This window comes from Aspergillus sydowii, assembly GCF_001890705.1.
Source record: "Aspergillus sydowii CBS 593.65 unplaced genomic scaffold ASPSYscaffold_7, whole genome shotgun sequence".
Lineage (NCBI taxonomy): Eukaryota > Fungi > Ascomycota > Eurotiomycetes > Eurotiales > Aspergillaceae > Aspergillus > Aspergillus sydowii.
In genome coordinates, this window is record NW_024467865.1 from 422,586 (window position 1) to 444,856 (window position 22,271).

The 22,271-nt window shown below is 49.6% G+C and overlaps 9 protein-coding genes across 9 annotated transcripts; 5 read left to right on the plus strand and 4 right to left on the minus strand.

Moving 5' to 3' along the window:
- Window positions 1-63: 63 nt before the first annotated feature.
- Window positions 64-2,130, minus strand: ASPSYDRAFT_32608 (uncharacterized protein; the record flags this gene model as incomplete). Its single annotated transcript, XM_040844990.1, has 4 exons — window positions 64-940; window positions 1,002-1,610; window positions 1,657-2,069; window positions 2,104-2,130. The coding sequence occupies 4 exons, from the start codon at window positions 2,128-2,130 to the stop codon at window positions 64-66; spliced, it is 1,926 nt and encodes a 641-aa protein (XP_040701258.1).
- A 1,731-nt stretch (window positions 2,131-3,861) lies between these two features.
- Window positions 3,862-6,520, plus strand: ASPSYDRAFT_154312 (putative C6 transcription factor; the record flags this gene model as incomplete). Its single annotated transcript, XM_040842357.1, has 4 exons — window positions 3,862-4,008; window positions 4,061-4,559; window positions 4,613-5,375; window positions 5,437-6,520. 4 exons carry the CDS (start codon window positions 3,862-3,864, stop codon window positions 6,518-6,520), a joined length of 2,493 nt encoding a protein of 830 aa, XP_040701259.1.
- Window positions 6,521-6,820: 300 nt separating this feature from the next.
- Window positions 6,821-9,002, plus strand: ASPSYDRAFT_46601 (uncharacterized protein). Its single transcript, XM_040847270.1, has 3 exons — window positions 6,821-7,802; window positions 7,915-8,552; window positions 8,604-9,002. Exons 1-3 carry the CDS (start codon window positions 7,166-7,168, stop codon window positions 8,682-8,684), a joined length of 1,356 nt encoding a protein of 451 aa, XP_040701260.1. The 5' UTR covers window positions 6,821-7,165; the 3' UTR covers window positions 8,685-9,002.
- Window positions 9,003-9,361: 359 nt separating this feature from the next.
- Window positions 9,362-10,057, plus strand: ASPSYDRAFT_69624 (DUF4202 domain-containing protein; the record flags this gene model as incomplete). Its single annotated transcript, XM_040850480.1, has 1 exon — window positions 9,362-10,057. Exon 1 carries the CDS (start codon window positions 9,446-9,448, stop codon window positions 10,055-10,057), a length of 612 nt encoding a protein of 203 aa, XP_040701261.1. The 5' UTR covers window positions 9,362-9,445.
- A 197-nt stretch (window positions 10,058-10,254) lies between these two features.
- ASPSYDRAFT_154340 (VIT1/CCC1 transporter family protein) lies at window positions 10,255-11,325 on the minus strand (the record flags this gene model as incomplete). Its single annotated transcript, XM_040842361.1, has 3 exons — window positions 10,255-10,762; window positions 10,822-11,197; window positions 11,256-11,325. The coding sequence occupies 3 exons, from the start codon at window positions 11,323-11,325 to the stop codon at window positions 10,255-10,257; spliced, it is 954 nt and encodes a 317-aa protein (XP_040701262.1).
- Window positions 11,326-11,590: 265 nt separating this feature from the next.
- Window positions 11,591-12,159, plus strand: ASPSYDRAFT_46604 (uncharacterized protein). The gene is made up of 2 exons (XM_040847271.1): window positions 11,591-12,052; window positions 12,101-12,159. Exon 1 carries the CDS (start codon window positions 11,611-11,613, stop codon window positions 11,896-11,898), a length of 288 nt encoding a protein of 95 aa, XP_040701263.1. The 5' UTR covers window positions 11,591-11,610; the 3' UTR covers window positions 11,899-12,052; window positions 12,101-12,159.
- Window positions 12,160-13,790: 1,631 nt separating this feature from the next.
- Window positions 13,791-14,919, minus strand: ASPSYDRAFT_154285 (oxidoreductase, short-chain dehydrogenase/reductase family; the record flags this gene model as incomplete). The annotated part of the gene is made up of 4 exons (XM_040842353.1): window positions 13,791-13,978; window positions 14,037-14,281; window positions 14,354-14,792; window positions 14,865-14,919. The coding sequence occupies 4 exons, from the start codon at window positions 14,917-14,919 to the stop codon at window positions 13,791-13,793; spliced, it is 927 nt and encodes a 308-aa protein (XP_040701264.1).
- Window positions 14,920-16,104: 1,185 nt separating this feature from the next.
- Window positions 16,105-19,071, minus strand: ASPSYDRAFT_46608 (guanine nucleotide exchange factor VPS9). The gene is made up of 5 exons (XM_040847272.1): window positions 17,594-19,071; window positions 17,465-17,542; window positions 17,230-17,405; window positions 16,536-17,158; window positions 16,105-16,473 (listed from the first exon to the last, which is right to left on the minus strand). Exons 1-5 carry the CDS (start codon window positions 18,939-18,941, stop codon window positions 16,428-16,430), a joined length of 2,271 nt encoding a protein of 756 aa, XP_040701265.1. The 5' UTR covers window positions 18,942-19,071; the 3' UTR covers window positions 16,105-16,427.
- Window positions 19,072-19,358: 287 nt separating this feature from the next.
- ASPSYDRAFT_90749 (asparagine synthetase domain-containing protein) lies at window positions 19,359-21,189 on the plus strand (the record flags this gene model as incomplete). The annotated part of the gene is made up of 2 exons (XM_040852381.1): window positions 19,359-20,093; window positions 20,149-21,189. The coding sequence occupies 2 exons, from the start codon at window positions 19,359-19,361 to the stop codon at window positions 21,187-21,189; spliced, it is 1,776 nt and encodes a 591-aa protein (XP_040701266.1).
- Window positions 21,190-22,271: the final 1,082 nt, after the last annotated feature.

Consider the following 22,271-nt stretch of genomic DNA (forward strand, 5'->3'; position numbering starts at 1 on the left):
AGAATTGAAGCACTTTTCCTGGGAAGTGGGAGGGGGTCAGAAACACGTTCCAAATCCAGTTATCTAGGTATAATTCTCTGGGCTCGAGTTCTCAAAGTTGAAGTTAGTGGTATATTGGTAATCAGCCGGGACCAGTACTGTAGGTCCTTCAGGAATATAAGCCGGTAAAGACGAAGTATAGCTCACAGTGGGGGTCAATAATTGGGCGCGGACGGGCGTAGACAGCTGAAGAAAATCTTGCAACAGGTGGTGGAGACTCCACTTTCGAGAACCGTATTGAAGAAGACTGCCCACTTGGTTTAGATACTCAATGGCGCGCTCGTGGCACTGTAGACAGTCTTCAAATTTCAAAATCGGAGGGCTAGGGCAGTGGCCAGGTACCTGAGGTACAGCTGGGACAGGGCTCACTAGGACGTCGGCACTCTGGCTGAGGATGTTGATGAACTTTCGGCTCGTTTGATAAACACGCTGAAGTTCCAGAGATGTCATCATAAACAACGACGTTTGATTCTCCAGAATCTGGTGCAGTTGCCGGACATAATCTATGCAGCGGTTGAAGAGAAGTAGTTTGCTATAATTGCAAGGCGGGGGGTGGCGGGTTGACGGCGAGAGGATAATGATGGTTGTGTATAGGAACTCTAAGCGATATAAAGTGTGGAGAAATTGGGACGAGTTTGTGGTTAAGTTGTTGAGCCATTCGGTTGCTTGCGAATAAAGTACCCAGGTTGATGGCAGGGTCTGGGAGGATGACTCAATGGCAGTAAAGTACTTCTCTTCGTAAGCACCAGACAGTATACGTCTGATTTTGACCATATTCCAGGCTGGCTCCAAACTGCGAGAAAATATATAGCTCTGGTCTGCTTTTGCGCAAGACGGGAGAGCGACATTCAGGGAGTCATCAGCAAAAGAGAAGGTTTTATCCATAGCTGCACTCGTAGCCCTATGGACTTCCCAGTTAGCGCGCGGTCAACCCAGGTCAGTCGCGGTAAAAGGGCAAATACCTATCAAGAGAGTAAACGCAATGAAAAACACGACGTCGAAGATCTTGCTGGTCGGCGGGTACAGTTTCCGAATGATGATCTTGGTGCAGCCCCAGATCAACGAGCACCCTGGCCGCCATACCAACAAGGTACCATGTCCGAAAATGGGCTGGGTCGACAAGAGAATACTGGGCAAGAAGCATTATTGCCTGGATTCCAACCAAAGTCCCAGGGCGAAGGACATCTTCAGCATACTGTAATGCTTCTTGGATAAGAGGTATGGCCTTCCGGTGATTGCTATCCATGGATGCGTTAGACATGGAACCATACGCAGTAGCTAGCACCATCCGCACGATCCAATTGTCAAACGGTTTCGCAAAGTGTGCCCCATTCTGGTAAACGGTATCGACTGAGGCCCAGAAGCTTGTTTCTTGAAAGAAGGGCAGCTGGACAAAGAAAGTGTCAAAATAATGCTGTATGATTGGAGTGATCTCGGATCGCGGTGGTAGCGGTCGAGGTGAAGATCTTGGGATCGGTTCGCCAAGAGAAACAGATAGAAGCAGGTTGGCGAAGGAAGTATTGGATGTAATACCCTGGAAGTCTCTTGATGTCGCACTGACAGATCTGAATCTGGTGTCAGTAGAGGCAGTAATCAGTCTTTCGAGGAATAACCGACAGGTAGCCAAAGTCTCCGACTAGATCATCTATATTTGATACCTCTTGGCGATGTGCGTGAGTGACAGAGCCCGTAGACGAGGTGGAAGTTATTGAGCTTTCGTGGATGACGCCTCCTTCACCGCCGGTGAGCATTTCCTTCCGCTGGCGAAGTTCAGCGGTTCTCCTCTCGAGGCGTTCGCAATAAGCCTCCAAGGAACCAACATAGCTCCTTTCTTTCCCCCGGGGAAATTCATCGCTACTCGAGCAAGTGTCTGTCTTCCCTGCTCGTTCGCAAGCAGAACAAGCGGGAAGCTTCCCGTCGCATTTGATCTTGGCTGTTCGACATCTTGAGCATGCGGCGACTGGCCGACTGACTTTGAGCAGTGGTCTATCCAAGAACGAGGGATCGGACATTCTAATTGCACATGTTCCCTGCGAATGAATCCATCATCAGTACAGAGCTCACAGGATAGTTGAGCTGTTGATGTTCCATGGAGACGTGGCTTTTTCACACGTTCAAAATACAGGATCATTTCCATCGGAACTTGGTGTGTTGCAAAGTATAGAGGCATATAATACTCAGGCTCTGGAAGTATACATTCAGATAAAGAGAATCATTACTAGTCACTCACCGCTTAGGGTATATACTGTGGCTCAGGCTATAGGTAGATCAGATGGATCGCTCAGGTCAGGATGATGCAGTTGGATAAAAGTCGGAGTCTGAAAAGTCAAGAACCAGTGCTGCTATCAGAACGGACGAGATTCGAGTTCCATTGCAGATCAGTATAAACAAGGTTTAGTAGAGAGGGCCGGGCGTGTTTCGAGGGGCGATGAACTAATAGTTCCTGTTCGGCACATGGTGAGTTTCAAGCGCAGCTCCAGTACAAGGCCAAAACCAAGTTTAAGCCGCAGACAGAGCATACCTTGGAAAAGCAGTGTCGGGAGCGGTGCAGCTGGATACAACAGAACCTTAAAGGGAGGCAGATATAAAGCAATGGACTGGAATAACCAGAATAAAATAACAGCAATAAATCTGGGCCAAACTGAACAGAGTAAGAGACTGCCCCGCGACATCAACGCCACGCTAGGCTCAACATGGCATGTCACGAGCACCAAAGGAGGGTCTTTTCACGTGATAGCTTCGTTCCTCGGGCTATAGACAGCTCGAACAAAGAGACGACACAGCCCCCTTGGAACCAGGAATGAAAGAGAGCCCAAACCACGCTAAGAACATGTCTAAGTGGACGCGTTGGAAACATTTCAGAACAAAGCGCACGCCATCTGGATTCGAGTGATACCGGGACGCGCAGATTCCACGGTTTCTTTCCCTTCACCCCACCACCCCGCCCCCAAGAGCAGCCTAGATCGCGTCCTGGCAGTGCTTGCCCGGCTGTCTCTCCACTGCGAGCACAGTGTTGTTAGGCAACTCGGGTGAATTGGAGCTGCAGAGGTCAGACTAGAAATACATTGATGTTGATTTGGATCCGAATCTACAGTATGCTGCATTGGATGTGTCAACGCAGCTCAAATCCCACCTGGCGATTACGTATACCTGCGCAAGGCTTCATTGGCCTAGCGGTTGGGTTTAAGTTGGGGCCGTTTCCCCTTCATCATTTCGACGTGCCCCGAAGCAAGCTTTAGCCTCGTAGATTTTCTCTCCTCCATAATTGTCCGGCAGTCGGCCTTGTACTTCCCTTTGCGATCTTGCATTCAGCTTCACTTCGTCAGCCACAGGCGAATTTCAGCAGCTGTCCTCGAGTGTGATCTGTGTCGATCAAATCGGCCACCAAGTGGGCCCAGGCCATACCCAAGGCCGTCAACTTCGTCCCTCTTCGCGACAACCACCCTCCGTCCCCCGAAACGTCAACCAGAGCTAGTCACACCGGCAATCGAGCGATCAGATGCCCTGAAACTCACCCTAGGGGTCAACTGCACCTTGCTTCTCGTACGACCCTCGTTCATTCCTTCGACGACGCCGCGCATCCAAGCCTTGTTGAACCGAACATGACGATGTCGAGATCGCAATTTCGCCCGGGTTTTAATTCGTATCACACAGTCGCCTGTGCCTGATGGCCTGACCTGAAGTCGTTTTCGCAGATTAAACTGAGAGAGAGTTATCGCAACTTCAGAGGCTGTATGGAAAACAGGAGAGATACTGCCTGCTTTACGACGCCCACCCCCGACTGTTTCTGGCCGATCGATTATTGCACCCTCATAAAGAACCATGGCGTCCCAGCGCGATCCAGCATCTCAAAAACCACAATTTACAAATCCATGGGAGACTTCACCATCCAAAGCAACTGACGGGTCCAGCCCTAGCTTCGACGGTCGAATCGCACACACACTGGCCGCATGTACCAGGTGCAGACAGGTCCGCCATCTATTCCATTAGTCCTGGGGCGGTTCACTAACAACTCGTATAGCGCAAGTCCAAATGTGATCCCGGGATCCCAAAATGCGGTCCATGCGATCGAACCAACGCACAATGCGTATATTACGACTCTGCCCGGAAGCGTACAATACCAAGGACGTATATCGTCCAATTACGTGAAACTGCCCGTAGACTGGAGAAAGAGCTCGAGGAGGAGGAGAGAGACTTTCAGCAGGCCGCCGATGCAGAACTGATAGTTCGTGGAGCCGGTCGCATTCGGTTCAAAGAACATGATGAGGCCAGATATCTAGGTCCATCAAGTGGTATCGCAATCACACGCTTGGTCATGGAAATGGCTAAGCAGAATACGCACTCGAAGAGCATCAAAGATGTTGTTCCCGAGTCTACTGCGCAAAAAATTAAGGACGCATTCACCCAAGAGAGTGGAAAACCAACTTCCAAGGTGTACCCGATGATCAGCTTCATAGCCCAACCCGATTTGCCCCTTAAGCATGTGACATATAGACTCATCGATGTCTTTACCGTTAAGGGTACGCTGAAACTCCTTTACCTGAAATATTTACTTAGTTAACCATCTGTCCAGCGCAAGCCATGCTTCCAACGTTGCACATCCCCACCTTCCGCCAGGAGGTGGAGGAGGTGTTCAATGGTTCTAATGATCCATGTCAAAACTTTCAACTGCGAATGGTAATTGCAATAAGTATGCAGAAAATGAGCACAGCCTATGCAGGCCTGGCGGACAGTTATTACCTCGCCGCATTGCCGTTTCTCGAGGCCTCTCTCCGAAGAATGGACCTCAAATCATTACAGTGTCTGGTTTTAATAGCCCAATATTCTCTGTTAACACCCACACGAACTGCCGCGTACTGGGTTGTTGGCATGGCGATCAAGTTATGCCAGGATTTGGGTCTCACTGAAGAAGCAACAATAACGCAGTCGCGCACCGGAAAACAGTTAGATCCATTGGAAGTGGACATGCGAAGAAGGCTGTTTTGGATTGCTACGTCAATGGAATTTGGTCTCTCGCACAGTCTGGGTCGCCCGAGTTGTTATTCGGTCAGTCATGATCATATCCACGTCAAGTTCTTCGAGCCAGTGGATGATAAGTATATTACTCGAGAGGGAATCCATCCTGATGCAAAACCCATTCTTCCCAAGTGCATTGCCATACACTTTTTCAAAATGCGCCTTTTGCAACTCGAGATTCGACGAACCCTTTATTTGAATAAACGAGACACTCCGCTTGACGACCATGACCCATGGTTTTCACAAATGCTTGCCAAACTAGATCAGTGGGTAGCATCCTGTCCTACCCATGATGGGGGTAGCGGCTTGAGCGGAAAATGGTACTAAAGCATTCTCCTCATTTTTCTCCGTTAAGTAAACTTACTTATGATTTTCATGCAGGTTCCAAGGCCGGCTGAATACCATGATAGTTTTCATGTATCGGCCATCCCCCCAAATCCCAGAACCGTCGGTTTACGCTGCACGGCGCTGTTATGAAGCATCTGTGTTCAATGTCTTCATGCACAGGGAGCAGATTGAGACTGGATCTGTTGATTTGACTTGGATATTTACCCAGTCGCTCTTTATGGCACTGAACACTATCCTTTGGTCTCTTTCCTATCCTGAGATAAGAAAGGAGCATCAGTTGAAAGAGGTTGAGCGCAGCCTTGAAGTAGCATTAGAGGGCATCATGCTAGCTGCAGAACGATGGCCAGGGGTGAGATCAGCCGGCATGCTCTATGAGAATTTAATCGCCGCGTGTCTCAGGGCATATAATACTGAAGAATCGTTTGTCGTTCACTCACCTTCAAACCCGTCCAGCCATCCAACGCCAGGATCCTCCCAAGACGTGCAATCTCCACCATCTATAGCAAGCCCCGCCAGCACCGCAGCCTCAATCCACTCGCAAAATCTCCTAGCGGGTGGTTCTTCAGTCGGTGAAACTGCATCTGCTGGTACTTTCTCCAGAGGCCCATCAGCAGATCCAACGTTTCCTTTCCCACCTACAACAACTGCACCATATATTCCTAACGATCCCGTCAAAGCCGTTGAGGTCCCTTCATGGGATTCCAGCGTCCCACCAGAGGCAGCACCCGAAACGCAGGCTTCATTAAGCTTCGAGCTACCTAATGATACACTGTTATCGGGGTCAGACTTAAACTTCGATCCATCAACTCCTTTTAATTCATTTCCCTCAGTTGTTCCTGGGTTGCCGGGCTGGGACCCTAGCTTCTCACTCTCTTCGACTACCGCGGGCGGACCATTAGCCTATCCAGACGCAACAGCGGATCCAATGAGTTGGGTCGATACTCTTGGAGATCAATACTCTCAATATTTCAACGGGGAGTATCCCGCAAACCCGTGGAGGGGGAGAACATTAAGTCAGCAGGAACAGCTGGAATTGATGGATTCGCTGGCAGACCACATTCCAGATGTCACTACCCAGCTTGCGATGCAAACCGCGACAGCACATTACCAATCATAAGAGGACAAAGTAGGCACATGCCAATATATATATATGAAAGAAAGACCGAATGGAGTATATATCCTTTATCTCTAAAAACGTAGGTAATCTACATTTCTCAAGCACGATTCAAAGTAGCACTTCGTGGCGAACAAAGACTCTGCATATGGACGGTATATTACGTGAGTATGAAATATGATTACCGTGAAATTACAAGCGGGTCTGACGCCTCCAAGTTCCGAATCCAGAAAGGGCGCTCGTCACGTGCGCTCCGGCCTCTTGCCGTCATCCAACATCTCTTTCAAGTCCCGGCTGGTTTCACTTCAATAGCGCAGGTCAAAGGGTCATCATCAGCCCACCATCCCCAACCCACTGACTATCGACACTCCTGTCTTTCGACTTCCTCGATCGTATCGTCACTTTAGCGACAACTCTGCTGGCGTTCAGAGCGGTCTCATTGGCATGTGCGACTTCTAAGACGGTCGTCCCAACCTCGCTCGAGCGAACCTCGACCGACTGTCCCTCCCGTTCCCGTGGTCTGAGATTGCCGTAATCCGTCATAACCTTGCAAGTTCCCGATTGAGGTCTTCTCGTGGGGCTACAGGGTTAGGATATCCAGACTTCCGCCGCCGTTTTCCCCTCCCTCCCTCCTCCTAAAAACTTCCTATGTCCGATCGCACCCCCTCGGCACCACTCCGTACAGGGCCCCCTTCACCATCATCTCCCGCTCCCTTCACATCTTTTAAAGACAGTTTACAACCGCCTATTACGCCAGACCAGATTCCCCAGACGCCGACATCGCCTCCGTTGATGTCGGTAAGCGCTCCGAACAATGCCTCCGATTTCGCATCCATGCAAGCATTACCCAACCAGGCGACATCACAACCTGCTAGCCTCTCATCTCCGCCTTCCTCCGCACCCATGTCTACTCAGACCTCTCAGCAGCCAACAACAGGCATAACAAACTCTTTTCCAACCCCAGCCAGCAGCGTCGACCCAGACCATAGCGATAAGTCGTTCGGTACAGGGATATCAGAAACAGGAGCGCCTGCCCCGGCTAGTGCTAGTGCTGCGCCGACTCAAAAATCAGAATACAGGCGAACAGATCATGACAGGAATTTGGAAACCCCTCAGACAGGAACAGGGGTGCGGGACTTTGCACAGATGGGCGGCTCTTCCCAAGTTCTCCATGGCGATGCCATGGAGCTTGACACAGAACCATCAGCGCACACTAAATCCAATTGGCCGAGCTTAGAATCTCTGCAGAAAGAATTCTCGTCCGCTTTCCATCTTTGCAAAAGCTGTAAGAGCTCCCCAGTCCTTGGTGGTGTTGTTACCCCACATACATCTCACAATGCTCTGCAATCTCTGCTTGAATTGAAATTTTGTTAACAATCGCCTTCGAAACTTTACAGCCCATATTGCGACTGGACCAGACCCATCAGTCGATCTTATCTCGCTGTACGGTTTAGGACCTGTAGCAAGATCGGTTGCAAGAAATGACCCTGTCACGGGAGAGAAGATCAATCGGCTTCGGAAGTCATACGAGGGCAAACTGAAAGGCTTAGGTCTATCTGGAAGAAATAAAGCGGTGAAGCACGACCCCTCATCTTCTGGTGGGCTCCGGCAGATGATGATGTGGCCCGAAGAAGAGTGGCAAAACCAGAAAGTTTTTGGCAAGGAAATAAAGGTGGCAGATATGGATTCAGCACTACACAATCTACAGATGAAAGCTATGAAAATGGAACCAGGGCCGGTACCAAACAACGATTACTGGGAAGATGTGCTAGGTCATGACAAGCCTACGAAGAATACAAACACGGGGGAAGCTGCGAAAAAGCCTGCTGCTCCTCAAAGTTCTGTTCGAACTGCCGCACAACCGAATGGAACACCTATATCAGCTGAGCCAGAGCGAAGTCGCCCGAGCCGAGGCCGCAAGAGGAATTATGATGACAATAGCTTTGTGGGATACGGCGAGGGTTATGCGGATGATGATGATGAGAGCGGGTTCTATTCGAATAGTGAAGGAGGTGGGAAGAAAAAACGGAAGAAGGTATGAGTCGCGGTTGCATAATGCTTATCAATACTGATCCTCCGTTTGAAGGATCACGTCTCCAAAATTCCTGCGCCTCCGGACAGAGGGGGTAGCTACGGAGTCGGGATGTTCGGGATTGGTGCGAGGTGAACAACTATGACGGGATCTTTGCGGGTCAAAAGCAGACTACATATTTCATCTCTTCCCGTTCACGCCCTCTTCTACTATACCTCGAGTATGGCTACGCTACAGATTCACTGCAACTGCTCGCATTGTCGCTGGCTACAGTGGTAAGATATGATATACAAAGCTCGACCACATTTTTGTTGTCGACTTATTCTCAGTACATTTTTTTTTTATTATTTGCATCACGGTGCTGGATATACCCGGCTTACTTGATCGGACGGCGTTTGGGGCTTGGTTCATTTGCGGAAGGTTTCTTTTTTTTTTTGGCTTCCCTGCGTCTTCTGAACGGCAAAAACATCAAATGCTGTAATGTTTTCTTTCCCATTTTGTGTTAATGGACCCTGGATCCGTTGGTCGGGTTTCTATTTGATTTTCTACTGTTGTCTCGGCGCATTACGATAGCGAAGGACGCCTATTCAGAGTCGCTTGAGCGGCGATCAGTACAAAGCAGATAGATAGAAATCAAATATATCTATCAATCTCGCTCTTATTTGAGTAGATACGTACGTTCTGAACTTCTGATAGCATAATAATGTTGCATCCCCCTCAAGATAGATAAGGTAGCCTTAGGTAAAGCGGGGGCAAGTCTCCGCCAATCGCAACCACAGTATATAAGACTTCCTCATCCATCCTCATAAGTTCTTAACACGACCAATATCCCTTCCCTCATACTTCCGACGTACCCGCTACCTCCAATTAGCAACTAGCAACACCAAATCATCAAAATGGCAGACCCTTACCAGAAGGCTCTCACCTTAATCGACGCCGCGCACTCCGCCGACCCTAAACAAGTCACCCCGCCTCAATCTCAATCCCCAATACCCTACGAACTTCATTACGCCAACAAAATGACAAAATACCTGTCCCTGCGCTTCCCTTCGGCTTCCGAAACTCTACGCCTCGCCGTGCGCGCCCAACACCTCCGTCGTTGGGAAGTCCCGCGCACCGACTTCCCGGCCACAAAGATCGGGTACCACAGCTGGCGCAGCCACCTCGCGCGGCGGCAGGCGGAGATTGCGCGTGGATTCTGCATTGAAGCCGGGTATGACGAGCCCTTTGCGGAACGGGTTGCGGCGCTCGTAAGGAAGGAGGGGTTGAAGTCCAGCGGGGAAGATGCAGACGTGCAGGTTCTTGAAGATGTTGCCTGTCTTGTGTTTTTGGAGGATCAGCTAGAGGATTTCCAGAGTGGGTATGACGAGGAGAAGGTTATTGGGATTTTGAGGAGGACTTGGGCCAAGATGAGTGAGAGGGGAAGGGAATTGGCGCTGGGGATGGAGTTGAGTGGGAAGAGTAAGGAGTTGGTTGGGCGCGCTCTTGCGGATGATTCTGCTGCTTGATTGGGGTTGAAGTTAAAAGGGAAATTTCTTATTCAGAGAACATAGACTCTTTCTTTTGGATACCTTTATGCGGATTACACGGAGTTGTGCATTTGGTGGGTATAACTATTGTACAGGAGACTTCTATTTGGTCCAGGCTATGCTATGCTATGATATTATGGAAATGTCACATTGGGATATCAAGAGGAGTGTGGAGGTTAGGACTCGCTTCCATTTATCAACCGCACCAGTCCAATTGCCGCGCCAGCAGCGACGCCTCCGACGACAACCATCTGGATTCCTCCTTTAACTCCAGCAAAGATATTCTCGCTGCCCTGCCACCCTCGTACAACACCCGTTTTAATATAACCAAAGACGAACAATGTGACGGCCATAACCGCAATGCTGCAGTACAGTGCGAAAATCACATGGCTGACAAAGAAATACGGAACAAGCGGGATGAACCCGCCAATGAAGTATCCTAGGGCTAGAGTGATCGCGCTCGTCCAGGCCTGGTTGCAGTCCGGTTCGGATTCTTTGTGGTGGAAGGTAATGAGGAATTCGCGGAGTCGGTCAGGTGAGGCGTGTAGAGAGGAGTTTATAGGGGCGATTGCATCTTCGGGGACACCGTGCGACGAGAAAATGTCGTAGACTATGGCTTGTGTTTCAGCGGGTGAGGAGTCGATGAGGTCTTCGGTTTCGCGGACGGTGGTCTGGTATGACTCTCTGCTGAAAGTTAATATCTCGACGCAATTGACGTGGGGATCGATTAATTAAAAACATACGCTTCACTCTTCGCTCCGACGTATCCTCCTAGACCCATAGAAATGGCGCCTGCCGCTAGCTCTGCTAGCCCGCCGAGCACGACAACCTTTGTGTTTCCCAACGCTGAGAGACCAGCACTCAGGGCGAAGGGGACAGTCAGGCCGTCCGAAAGACCTAGAATGGCATCGGAGACGATACGAGGGTCGATGCGGGCCCGCGCGCTACCGCTGCCTGTGCTTTCAGCATCGTAGTTGGAGGGTGAGGGCGACGAAGCGCGGAACGACCCATATGATCTAGATTGTTGACCTTCTACGTCCCGATCCATGCTTCCGTTGCTGCTGTTCGTAATGGTAGCAGAGTCGTCTTCTTCTTCCTCTGTCGCGAGCAACGGTTTTCCTATGCGACTGTTAGCGACCCTCTGTCCCCAGGCCACCTCATTGTGAAAGTGACGAACTATAGCTTGGTTGCGCGGATTTCACACGTCTCTCTGGAAATAGCTTTTGCTTGATAAATAAGAGGGCCATCTTGTATCTTCGTTGGTTGGCTTCCTTATTTGTGTTGGAAGCAATCCCAGGGCCTTTTCTTTGCAGCGCTGACCGTTGGAATCGTCCAAATTAGGAACAATGGAGCTTCGGGGTCTGGACTCCTGACGTCACTGCGCTGGAGTGAACCTCGAAGGATATCTTCAGCACCGAGCGTCAAAAGGATGTCGGGTAGAGGGTTGCAAGTAGTGGATTGAAAATTTCTGGGAAAACAATCGAGCAGAAGACGCAAGATATTTATCCTCACCGTCTTGCTAATTCCGAGCTATGGACGTGCACGTTTGGTGTTCCCAATTGTTTCTTTTTTTCTTTGCCTCGCTGCGTCCACCCCCACTCAGCCAATCACCATCAACAGAATTGTCAGCGAACAATGATCTGCTCAACACCACGCACAAAGGCAGTGAGCACAGCTACCAATCAATTCAAGGTGATTGGCTCTCACGCTGCATGATTACATTTGTGTGTGTCGTCAATGGTCAGGTCTTGTTGATCTGGGTTTTCGGTCTTTTTCCTCGCCTCCAAGGTGGTCAACTCAGTCTCGCAATTCCTAATTAGGGTTCAAGGATGCACTCGATGGTGGGTATGGTGGTGCCGTCTCATCTCGGTGAATCGTCGGACAGGGCGAATATCACGGCAGAAAACGGTAGAAACGTTGATCGACACGGGCGAGGATTTCGCCAGGCTCTGGGCAATTTGACCCAGGAACTCGGTCAAGGATGTCAATCAAGCACTCTCTGGGAAAGAGGAGGACATACTGTGGTACGCATCACTGACCACTGTACTCTGGGACGACTGCCCAACATAGCTCCACTCTCGCACTCAGGACCAAAGCATCATCAAGAGGGCACACAATAATTCCGGTAGAGCGAAACTTTATCCTCTATCCAAACTGATATCAAAACAACCCCTTGTTGCGTGAGCTAATGAGTTACAAGACCCTGGACATTATCATATCCGGCACGGCCTCGACTTATCCTATTTTCTAACATTAGCGGACAACTTTTGAAGCGTTGACTGGGGATTAGTACTGGTACTACTTTCTATCAACCCTCAGACGGGGTTTACTCCGTGTCCCCCAGACGCAACATGCGCAAGACGCACCGCCGTTCCATATCGTCGCGCACTGACCTGTTTGTCGGAGGGCCCAGTCGATTGGTACGCTTCGCAGATCATTGAGACTCGATCCAGGCGACGATTTCTGGCTACCGGTTCGCCTCGTTTCGCCTGAAACTGCAATCCTGAAACTGGAAGCAACCCAGCCCATACAGGACGCCTCAGGCTGCCACTGCAATTTTGATGTTCTTTCACGCACGGGCCACATCCGCACCCGCCAATCACAACTACCCGATGCTTCGGAATTATGCTATATCATTCAATTAATTCAGTCTCCTATTGCCTTCGGGCATTTGGTCAATTTGAAACGATACAGAGAAGATTAGCATGGCCCCTGCACTAAGGATGACACGCTCAATCAAAGAGAAGCTACCAGTTTTTTTTTGCACTCCCCGACTACATTTAGCTAAGTTTCACCTAAAACGGCGGATTTGCTTCCTCTGGCGACAGGAGTTCGAAACCGAGTGTGGCACTTTCTATTATTTATTCTCCTCTACGGTGGACTTGCTAGCGATCTTACGTAGAAACCGGTATGCGCGATTTATCGACGATATTTATATTCACATTCATAATCAAGTAGTAAATACATGGTATATTTAGATATACGCTCTATTACAACCGTTTCAGGGCCCCATCCTTCAGTAAGCATATGTACGCCACAGCATGCTGTGAGTCAAACACTCAACCTAAGTCCTAAGCACCGCCTTCTCTCTTCGCATACTCTTCCTCCATGCGCTCCTCGTAGAGTCGATCGGCCTCCTCTTTGCTCAAAGGTTGACCTTGTTCATTAATAGCCGTAGGAAAGCTGTTTCCTGCGAAGCTGGCGGTTGTGGTGTTGTCGCCGCTAGTGTTGGCGTTCCTCTGCACCGAGGATTGAGTGCTATCTGTAGAGGCGTCTTTGGTTTGACTTTTGTCCGAATAGAGTGGGATAGGCATTTTGATTATTGGGTGTTGATGTCTTTCTTGTGTTTTATGCAATTGATTTTTTGCAAGTGTGGTTTGAAATATATAATGAATTCAAGACCTGGTTTATCAGAATCGCGAGTGGTTTACGTCACACGGCAAGATATATATTGGCGATAAAACGAAAAGTCAGGTGATTTTCTAGAAATGCGTGGCGATATGTACGTTATGGATTTACGCGGTACAATTGAGACTGATGTTGCTCATTATGCAATTGGGGCAAATCCCGAAGATGTTCAGGTACAGCGTATTGCATTTGTCCATTCCCTCCATTGCCTTTGCCACATGACGCCGACGAGGATGGATCCGCGCTTACAAACAGTAAATCCAACAACAACGCATCCTCTGTACAACGCACACAAATTGGTATTCTAACCATTCAAAACAACGCCCCCGTTCGGGTGCAAACTCTGTCCAGAAATAAAGCTACTATCCTGGCTAGCGAGGAAGACGAAGCAAGTCGCTACCTCGCTGGGCTGTCCCGGGCGACCCATCGGCGTGCCGCTGAATTGCTCGATCGCGGGTGTGTTCATGGTTGCTGGAATTAGAGGCGTCCAGACTAACCGATTGTTAGCTCGGAATGTAAAGACGGCTGTGAAAAGTCTCCCTTGACATACCTGGTCCCGGACACACGGCGTTAACCCGTATGCCCTTGCTACATTGCTGATTCGACAACCCTCTGGTAAACGCAACTATCGCGCCCTTGGTCGCTGTGTAGTCCAGAAGATCGGGCCGACCGATGTATGGGTTAACTGAGGCACAGTTGATAATGGTTGAGCCGGACTTCAAATGCGGCAGAGTATACTTGGACATGTAGTAAACGGGGTGGATGTTCGTGTCGAACGTGCTCTCCCACTGAGCCCTGTAGTAGGAAATGCCGTTAGAACAATTCATAGTCCTTTGCCGAGAAGAAATGGGCTCGGAAATAACTCACTCATCCAAATCCTTAATATCATCAATCATATGCTGCGTACCAGCATTATTCACCAAGATATCAATCCCACCCAGCGACTGCAATGCCGTCTCAACGACCTTCTTACAGTTCTCCTTGGTGCGCAGGTCCACGGCTAGAAGATAACACTTCTGTCCAGCTTCCTCTACCCTCCTCTTCGTCTCCTGCGCATCCTTCTCTTCCTCGGGTAGATAGGTGATCAGGCTCGACGCGCCCTCCATCGCATACAGAACCGCGACCGCACGCCCGATCCCAGAATCGCCACCGGTGATAATTGCTTTCTTCCCTGTTAATTTGCCTGCGGCCTTGTATGTTTGATATCCTTGGTCCTCGGACGGGATCTGCGTAGATGTGGGTTGGGGGTTCTCCATTTGGGATTGGAGACCCGGCTTCTTTTGCTGTTGAACAGGAACTTCATGGCCTGTTGAGTGTTTTTGTTAGATGGCACTTGAAGCCGTGACCTCAATGTATTGTGTTCTTGTTGCTTGCTCACCTGTTTGGAATTGGGATTGGGGTCCGCGAGAGGGCTTTTGCGTTTCTGGCTCCATGATGACAATTGATTAATTTGTGTAATGAGATTCAGAAGCTAAGGATTGTGAGTTAAGCAGGAGATAACATTGGAGCTGGAAGCAGTTATACTTCATCTTGGCCGAGGCCGTCACGGTCGTCAGTATGACGTCTGATACTGGCCCTCGAGAGATGCAATAGCTCCCTTATGAAGTCAGAGCTACCAACAGCGCCTTCCTGCCTTTTCGTGTTCGCTCGACAGCATCAAAGCTTTTGAGCGAAGGCGTTGGGCTAGAAGATCAAGTTTCCACATTTTTTGAGGTTTTCTGGAGTTCAGGATAAACAATGACGTTGTCGGACTTAAAGAGACAAAATTTAGTAGCTCGGCGAACAACAAATATTTAATATTTGCCATGGGACCAAATAGAAGAATGTTCTATTCTGTGAATCAACAACAGGTTGTGGAGTCTAGGTAAAGAGGGCTGTCCATAAAGTCCACCATTACTTCGTGAATTTATAAAAGTACTTCCACCTCCGCAAGCCGCAATCAACCAACACCCAGGAGCCGGGCCAACTGCAATACCCGAAACAACCCAGCAAAAGAAGCCATAACACAAGCCTTAGTATTTAACAAATATATCGCTGAAAGACATCCCACGACTTTTAAATTTACCGATTCTTTCACACAGTACACAAGAGCTGCACAACCTCTTCTCCACCCTCGAGCCACTGGCCCAAGAACTGATGAAAAGGGGTCTCTCATTGAGAGGAAAGTGCCAAAGAATACGCCTGTCAATGACCCGAAGGCCGTTGAACAGACCGTTCCGCCGCGCTGTGCAATGCAGGGACCAATCTGTGGTGGACCGCCTTCTTGATCGCAGCCACCCAAACAAGGTAAGTATGAAGAAAGAAAGAAGAAAAAATTGAAAAGGGCGCTGGGGGGACGGGGTATTTATAGCCGATGAGGAGGCCAGGGAAACGCGCTAGTCGTAAGCGAGGCGAGAATAAACTCTGATTCGGTGAGCGTTGTGGGGCTAATATTACGTGAAGAGCTATGGATGTTTTGGCGAGGCTGGGTTCTGTCGGCACATAGAATATGGTGGTGAAGGGGAGTATTTCACCTTCACCATCACTATCAAAGTGGCAAGACAGCCAATTCACTGTTTACATAGTGGAGTACTTATTACTCCGTACTAGCGTATTAAAGTACTGCTATGAATAGGCCTCAGACAATGTGAATCTGGATGCCATGCATTTCTTTTCCAGAGTTGATCATCGTGTCTTTCTATAATTTATGTTGGAATGAACAGAATACATTGGAGTGTTCCCATCCAGGACTACATCGAGTACGTACTAGTATTAGTTCATGTGGTATCCGATAAATATCGGTAAATCCTTCTACTGCTATTAAACACGCCCCTGTCATGAGGTCTTTATAGCTATGACCGGCGAAAATTTGTAGATCTTAGGACACTGTCTAAGGTCCACGAACCTCAAACCCATGAAACATATTGCCAGTAATGAGTCACCATCCATAATTTATAGTGAACTAACCCCCACTAAGTGCAAGACATGCATCTACCGCAAGACCGACCCTAATAATGGTTGGTGTTAGCCACATCTGCTCGTTGGTCATTAGTATTGTGTAGAGACTTACCTTCCCTCTTTTATTTTAACCACATCGTCAATCACATCACGGTCTAGATTAGGAAACATATTTGAGAGTGTTTCCACTACATTGTTATGCTCGGCGCGTTGAATCCGCCGGGCCTCCGCATCCTCAGCGCTAGCCTGACGGGCAGCAGCGTCCTGAGCATCGAGTTTCCGCGAAGGTGAGGGTTGTGTTGCACGTGAGCGAGAACTTTCGCCTGAGCGCCGTAGTTCTTCACCACTACCACGAGGTGGTTGGTATACATTAGGAGTTAGCCGCTGTGGAACCCCAGCCTGAGGCGCCGTGTCCTGCGGCGAGTCGGGTTCATCCGAGAAGATTCTCCCTATGGTAGTTAGCGGCTTTTGGATTGTTCGCAATAGCCCGGATACTGGTGCATTGTCCTCTTCCCTGGATTGGGAGGGGTCTCTTCGACTGAGATTGCGTGGTACATCGGCCGATTTTCGCGAGGGGCCTACACCTTCGGCAGATGCTCCCGGGTCCGATATTTCGGATGCACGGTTCTGTTCAGCAATGGCTGAAACGGCCGCTTCGACGTTTCGCTCAAAGTCTTCATCGCTCACAGTTAAACTTGTTCGGTCTAATGTTTCGATAAACTGGATGGCTCCAGACTAAAGACGATAGAGGTTAGAAAGCTTATACATGGCATTTCTCTAATGTCTGCTGCGCTTGTGACACTTACTAAAGAGGATAAGTAATAACCCGCCTCCCCTCCGAGCTTATCCTGGTTACGGAATCGAAGAATATACTGTATGTTGGACACGAGGTGCTCCGGGTTGGCTTGGAGTACGACATATATCAAAAGTGGCACGAACGAATCCGCTGAAGTATCTGCCTTCTTTGCGTTTCGCAGCAAACCTTTGATAATAGATGCATTAGTCCATGCATTTCGGTATTAATACAGAATAGAACCTCACCAAAGATAACCTTGCAGCAATTGAGGATACAAATGACTTTGTCTCGAGGTGCTCGGTAACCGTTGATTTTCATGAGTTCTGCGTATCATTAGAGAAGAACCATGAGTTATGAATGTGGCATAAACTCACCCTGTTGAGCAAGATTCAGGAACCGTCGGCCTGAAGAGTTCACAGGCGCAATGTCAAGGTGCTCTTCTCGAACCCAGCTGTAAATCCTCATTTTCTGAGCCAATACCTCATCCCGCTCAACATCTTCTTGATGTTGGCCTTTCCGCCAAGGCCCATGCAACCGCTCCATCTCACGTCGCTTACTTCTACTCGCGCTCCGTGGAATTGATGGAGGGCCGGGTATAATAGGCGAGAATGTCTGGGAGTACAGTCGGTTCATGACAAGTTTCTCCATACCCTCCTTGGCATTATCAAATTCACTGTCGGAGACGTCTCGCCAAACCTCGCAGACCGCCATTTTATTGGTAATGAAGGCTAAAAAGTCACTAATGATCTTGACCTGTTCATGAACCATCCATTGTCGTTTACCAAATTCATGGAGGAACGAGCGTAGAAATTTCGCAACCGGGTCGGCGGTGCGATGGCGTAATTGTTCCAGGAAACGGTGGAAGTCGAATGGCTGCTCAGGCTCAGGCTCAGGAGGCGGAAGGACTGTTGAGGTCGACGAACGTCGAGTCAGAGTGAACTCCTCGGCAGTAGAGTTCCGATGCATGTTACTGTGAACTGCCGCAGGTTGTTTTTCCGATGATGAGGATCCCGACCCTGCCCTAGGGGCTTGTTGGTTCAGCCCTGCAGCCATCCCATGGTCTAAGCTCGATTTCCTTGGTGGGAAATGGCCCTGACTCCCAAGGAATTGTTCAGCCAACTCCATCCGAGGGGACAACACCTGTTCTTGAGTTCCGCCATCGGTGGTCTCCGCAAATTGTCCCATGATGTTTTGAATTTCCGGTTGAGAATCATCATCTTTCGCGCGGTCTTTGCCACTGTCCGCCTTCTGCTCATCACCGTTCGGGACATCTGGAAGCTCCTTCTCCGTCCACTCAGTAGTACCCGTACCGGTACGGTTGAGGTATGGCTCATCCTTTTCTGGGGGAGGGGGTGGGGTCGCACTCGTATCTGATACAGACTTCTGTTCAGCTGTATCATTTACTATTGAAAGCTGTCCCAACTGTTCCGACGGAACAGCGCTTTTCTCAGTTGTAGTGTTCGCGGTGTCCATGGCGGGTGGAATATTTGATGACTCTTGCGTTCGGGATTCTAATGCGCCTGCCTCTTGCATCCCCTTCAACTGAGCGTTCTCGGTACCATCAGACTCGGCCGATTTCACATTATTCTGTGCCTGTGTTGCTGATTCGAGACCAGCCGACGTCACTTGCCGCTCAGCCTCATCCCCCTCATTGGGCGTCTCCGACTGAGTTCGCCCTTGTGTATCGGGGGTGGGGCAGTCCGTAGTGCCTGGAGCGGACATATGATATTCGCATATAACGGGGTGAATAAGGGAAAAGGAGGGGGTTTTCGACGACGCGGTAATTCAGGCGGCGGTATGGACCATGTTGCGGGGGACTTTATTTGGGAGACGCTCGCAGGCTTCGGCGGGGCTGTTTTGCGGCGCGGATGAGGAAACCGGTAGGCTGATCAGGTGTAACAATATGTTAAAGTGCCCTATATGGCCGAGTTAATATTTGGAACCAGTCCGCATATACTCCAGCGTTGTAGTGGGCTTGTGAGGTTGAACTACTGACATTGAATCATGAGAATCGGGGGCGGGATCATAGTTCCGCCGATATCCGAGTACTCTCTTGAAATTATTCGCGTCTCTCCTTCTTTCTCTCGTTATTCCGTGCCTGGGCAACTCGGTCCTTATGGGAGCCAGGGATAAGACAGAATGTGCGGAATCTTCTTCTCACTGACAGCACAGGACACCCCAGTGGTTGCAGACAAAGATCTTCGCTATTTGCTGGCAAAACGGGGCCCGGACGAGGGCACATACAGCATTGGTGTGCGCGGCGCGAAACTCAATAAATTGTTCAATTGCGAAGGTGGCCGCCCATTATGGCTCTCATTTGGAAGCACGGTCCTTTCAATGAGAGGAGACGGTGTCGTTCGACAACCACTTACTGATAGCGGTAGAACCGGATCTATACTTGCATGGAATGGCGACGCGTGGAAGATAGCCGGGCAACCCATACCGGAGAGAAACGACACGGAGATCGTTTTCAGCCACCTTCTCCAAGCTTCCACGCAGGACTATCTCTCAGGAAATTACAATGGTGTGCCCGATTCCGCTCAGAGAGTAGCAGAAGCTGTCAGTAAGATCACCGGGCCGTTTGCCTTTGTGTTTTATGATGCCGTCAATTTCAGATTATATTTTGGAAGAGATTGCTTGGGAAGAAGGTCTCTCTGTTGGGGCTTCGACGAGTCAGGGAATCTCACGATTTGTAGCTTGTCTTCATCTCCTGCCTTTGAAGAAATCGAGGCGGACGGTATATATATGATCGAATTCGAAGAAGATCTGTTTGCGGATCACGAACCAATCCCGGCTACGGGGCCTATCCGTTTCGACACCCAGAGAATATCAAAAATACCTTGGAGCCACGAGGTCTTGCAGACATATCATATGGTACGGCTTAACGTGTATCTCTATTGTGTTGGCGGGTCACTGATTAAGCCTCCAGATAAGTCCCATTCCTCCAATGAATAAGGCAACTCCGAAGGGCACTCCGTCGCCACTAACTACTACATCGTTTGTTATCAGAGAGTTGGAAAGCAGGCTCCGCGAATCCCTAGCACTGAGGATTCAAAATGTCCGAGAGCCGCCCCTTGCCGGTGATAGCAACGTCAGGGTTGGCGTGCTGTTCTCCGGGGGTCTCGATTGTACGCTTCTTGCACGACTCGCTCATGACATCCTACCCGCTGGACAGACAATCGATCTTTTGAATGTCGCCTTTGAAAACCCACGAGTTGTAGCTGCAGCGGCAAAGGGGTTCGAGCAGACCTCATCTGCGTATGAAGATTGCCCAGATCGTATCACTGGGCGAGCTGCATTTGCGGAGCTCCAACGCATCTGTCCTAACCGCAACTGGCGGTTTGTTGCTATTGACATTCCGTATGTCGTAACTGTTGCGCATCGTGACACCGTCAAGCGCCTGATGCGCCCACACAACACTGAAATGGACCTTTCTATTGCATGCGCTTTATATTTTGCTGCGCGTGGTCAAGGAACAGCGCTCGATAGCCAAGGTCCCTATAAAAAACCCTCCCAGTACAAAACACCTGCCCGCGTCCTCCTATCTGGTCTTGGTGCAGACGAGTTGTTCGCAGGATATGCAAGGCACGGAATAGCATTTTCGCGCCACGGCTTCGAAGGCCTCATTGATGAAATCGAACTGGACGTCAGCCGCCTGGGGAAGCGAAACCTCGGCCGTGATAACCGAGTAATCGCACATTGGGCCCGCGAAGCGCGATTCCCATTCCTGGATGAAGACTTTGTTGCGTGGGTGGTCCAATTACCCGTCTGGGAGAAATGCGGGTTCGGAGTTCCTGAGTGCCTGCCAACAGATACCAGTATTGATCACGAGAAGAAAGCGCTTCGTCTTCTAGCACTTAAGCTAGGATTGGAAAATGTTTCGCGTGAAAAGAAACGTGCCATTCAGTTCGGTTCTCGAACGGCAAAGATGGAAAAGGGCAAGGTTAAGGGCACAGATGCCTTGAGCTGAACTCCAACCTACTCAGTTCATACACCACAACCCCTTCAGAGCCACAATCAGCGATGATGACAAAACATGGATCAGATACTTCCGAGGCCTCCCCTTCACCTTTACTTCTGTCCATTCCGCTCTCGCATGCAGTCAGACTGGTCTCATTCATCCGTCTGGCCCAGCCTCCATGGTGACTGCAACTGCCTTCCGCAAGGGAGAGCTGGTACTTCCTATTGAGGATCTAGGTTCGGACCGGCATCGAATAAGCCTGGCCTGCAAGTTCGAATGGACATGGACTTGAAAACGGGATGGGAATCACGAGGTCTATGAGGTACTCCATAGAAGGCAAGTCTGAGCTGTTCATCATAAACCCCTTTTGAATGAATATTCAACGTATATATTAGTGCGTATAGACACTATAATCCTTAAATCCACCAGCAGGTCCCTAGATAAGAAAAGTATCATACAATAGAAAGCATTGAAAGCCACAGAACAGCCATATTGCATCGATTTATAAATATTTCCACGATGAACCAGCTGAGACTGGGCCTACAGCTCAACGCGGGTTGGAATTGTCTCAGCGTGGTTTAGAGATTTTAAGCTACGCTGAGCTTCAAGCCATGTCATGGCTTGAGTATTTGTATCCGTAGACCCACTAAAAACCACGCCGAGATATTTTCAACTCAGGTTGAGCTGTCGCCCCGCTGAAACTCACATACCACTGCTGCTTGGTATCAATGCGGATACTTGAGGGGGCTCGCACAGCCTCGAGTTCCAGAACTCCTATTAGCTACCTAGTACGTACTTCGTGCAGCGACGCTGAGTGGAGTGACGTGGCACGCGGCTGATGCGGTCATGCGGCTCTGTTGATGCGCTGGCAGTTGGATCCATTGAAGTACGGCCCGTGAACAACTGAACGATTTAGGCCCGGCACAGAGCCTCAACTTTCCACAACTGTCACTTTGTGGGTAGCCTGGTAGGTGGACTGGGGAGATGATCTAGACCCGGCGGATTCGCTCGCTGACGGGTTTGAAGAGTGAAGACACAGGTAACGTACGTATTTAGACAATGACGGTCAAGCTGACTACATCTACATTTCA

Excerpts from the sequence above, each read along its gene's own strand:
- ASPSYDRAFT_46601 (XM_040847270.1), top strand. The coding sequence starts at position 7,166 with ATGTCCGATCGCACCCCCTCGGCACCACTCCGTACAGGGCCCCCTTCA. Across the intron at positions 7,803-7,914 it reads TTTCCATCTTTGCAAAAGCT|CCCATATTGCGACTGGACCA; the intron begins GTAAGAGCTCCC and ends GAAACTTTACAG. Across the intron at positions 8,553-8,603 it reads GGAAGAAAAAACGGAAGAAG|GATCACGTCTCCAAAATTCC; the intron begins GTATGAGTCGCG and ends CTCCGTTTGAAG.
- ASPSYDRAFT_46604 (XM_040847271.1), top strand. The coding sequence starts at position 11,611 with ATGGACGTGCACGTTTGGTGTTCCCAATTGTTTCTTTTTTTCTTTGCC.
- ASPSYDRAFT_46608 (XM_040847272.1), bottom strand. The coding sequence starts at position 18,941 with ATGTCCGCTCCAGGCACTACGGACTGCCCCACCCCCGATACACAAGGG. Across the intron at positions 17,543-17,593 it reads CCTGAATCTTGCTCAACAGG|AACTCATGAAAATCAACGGT; the intron begins GTGAGTTTATGC and ends AATGATACGCAG. Across the intron at positions 17,159-17,229 it reads GTTATTACTTATCCTCTTTA|TCTGGAGCCATCCAGTTTAT; the intron begins GTAAGTGTCACA and ends TATCGTCTTTAG.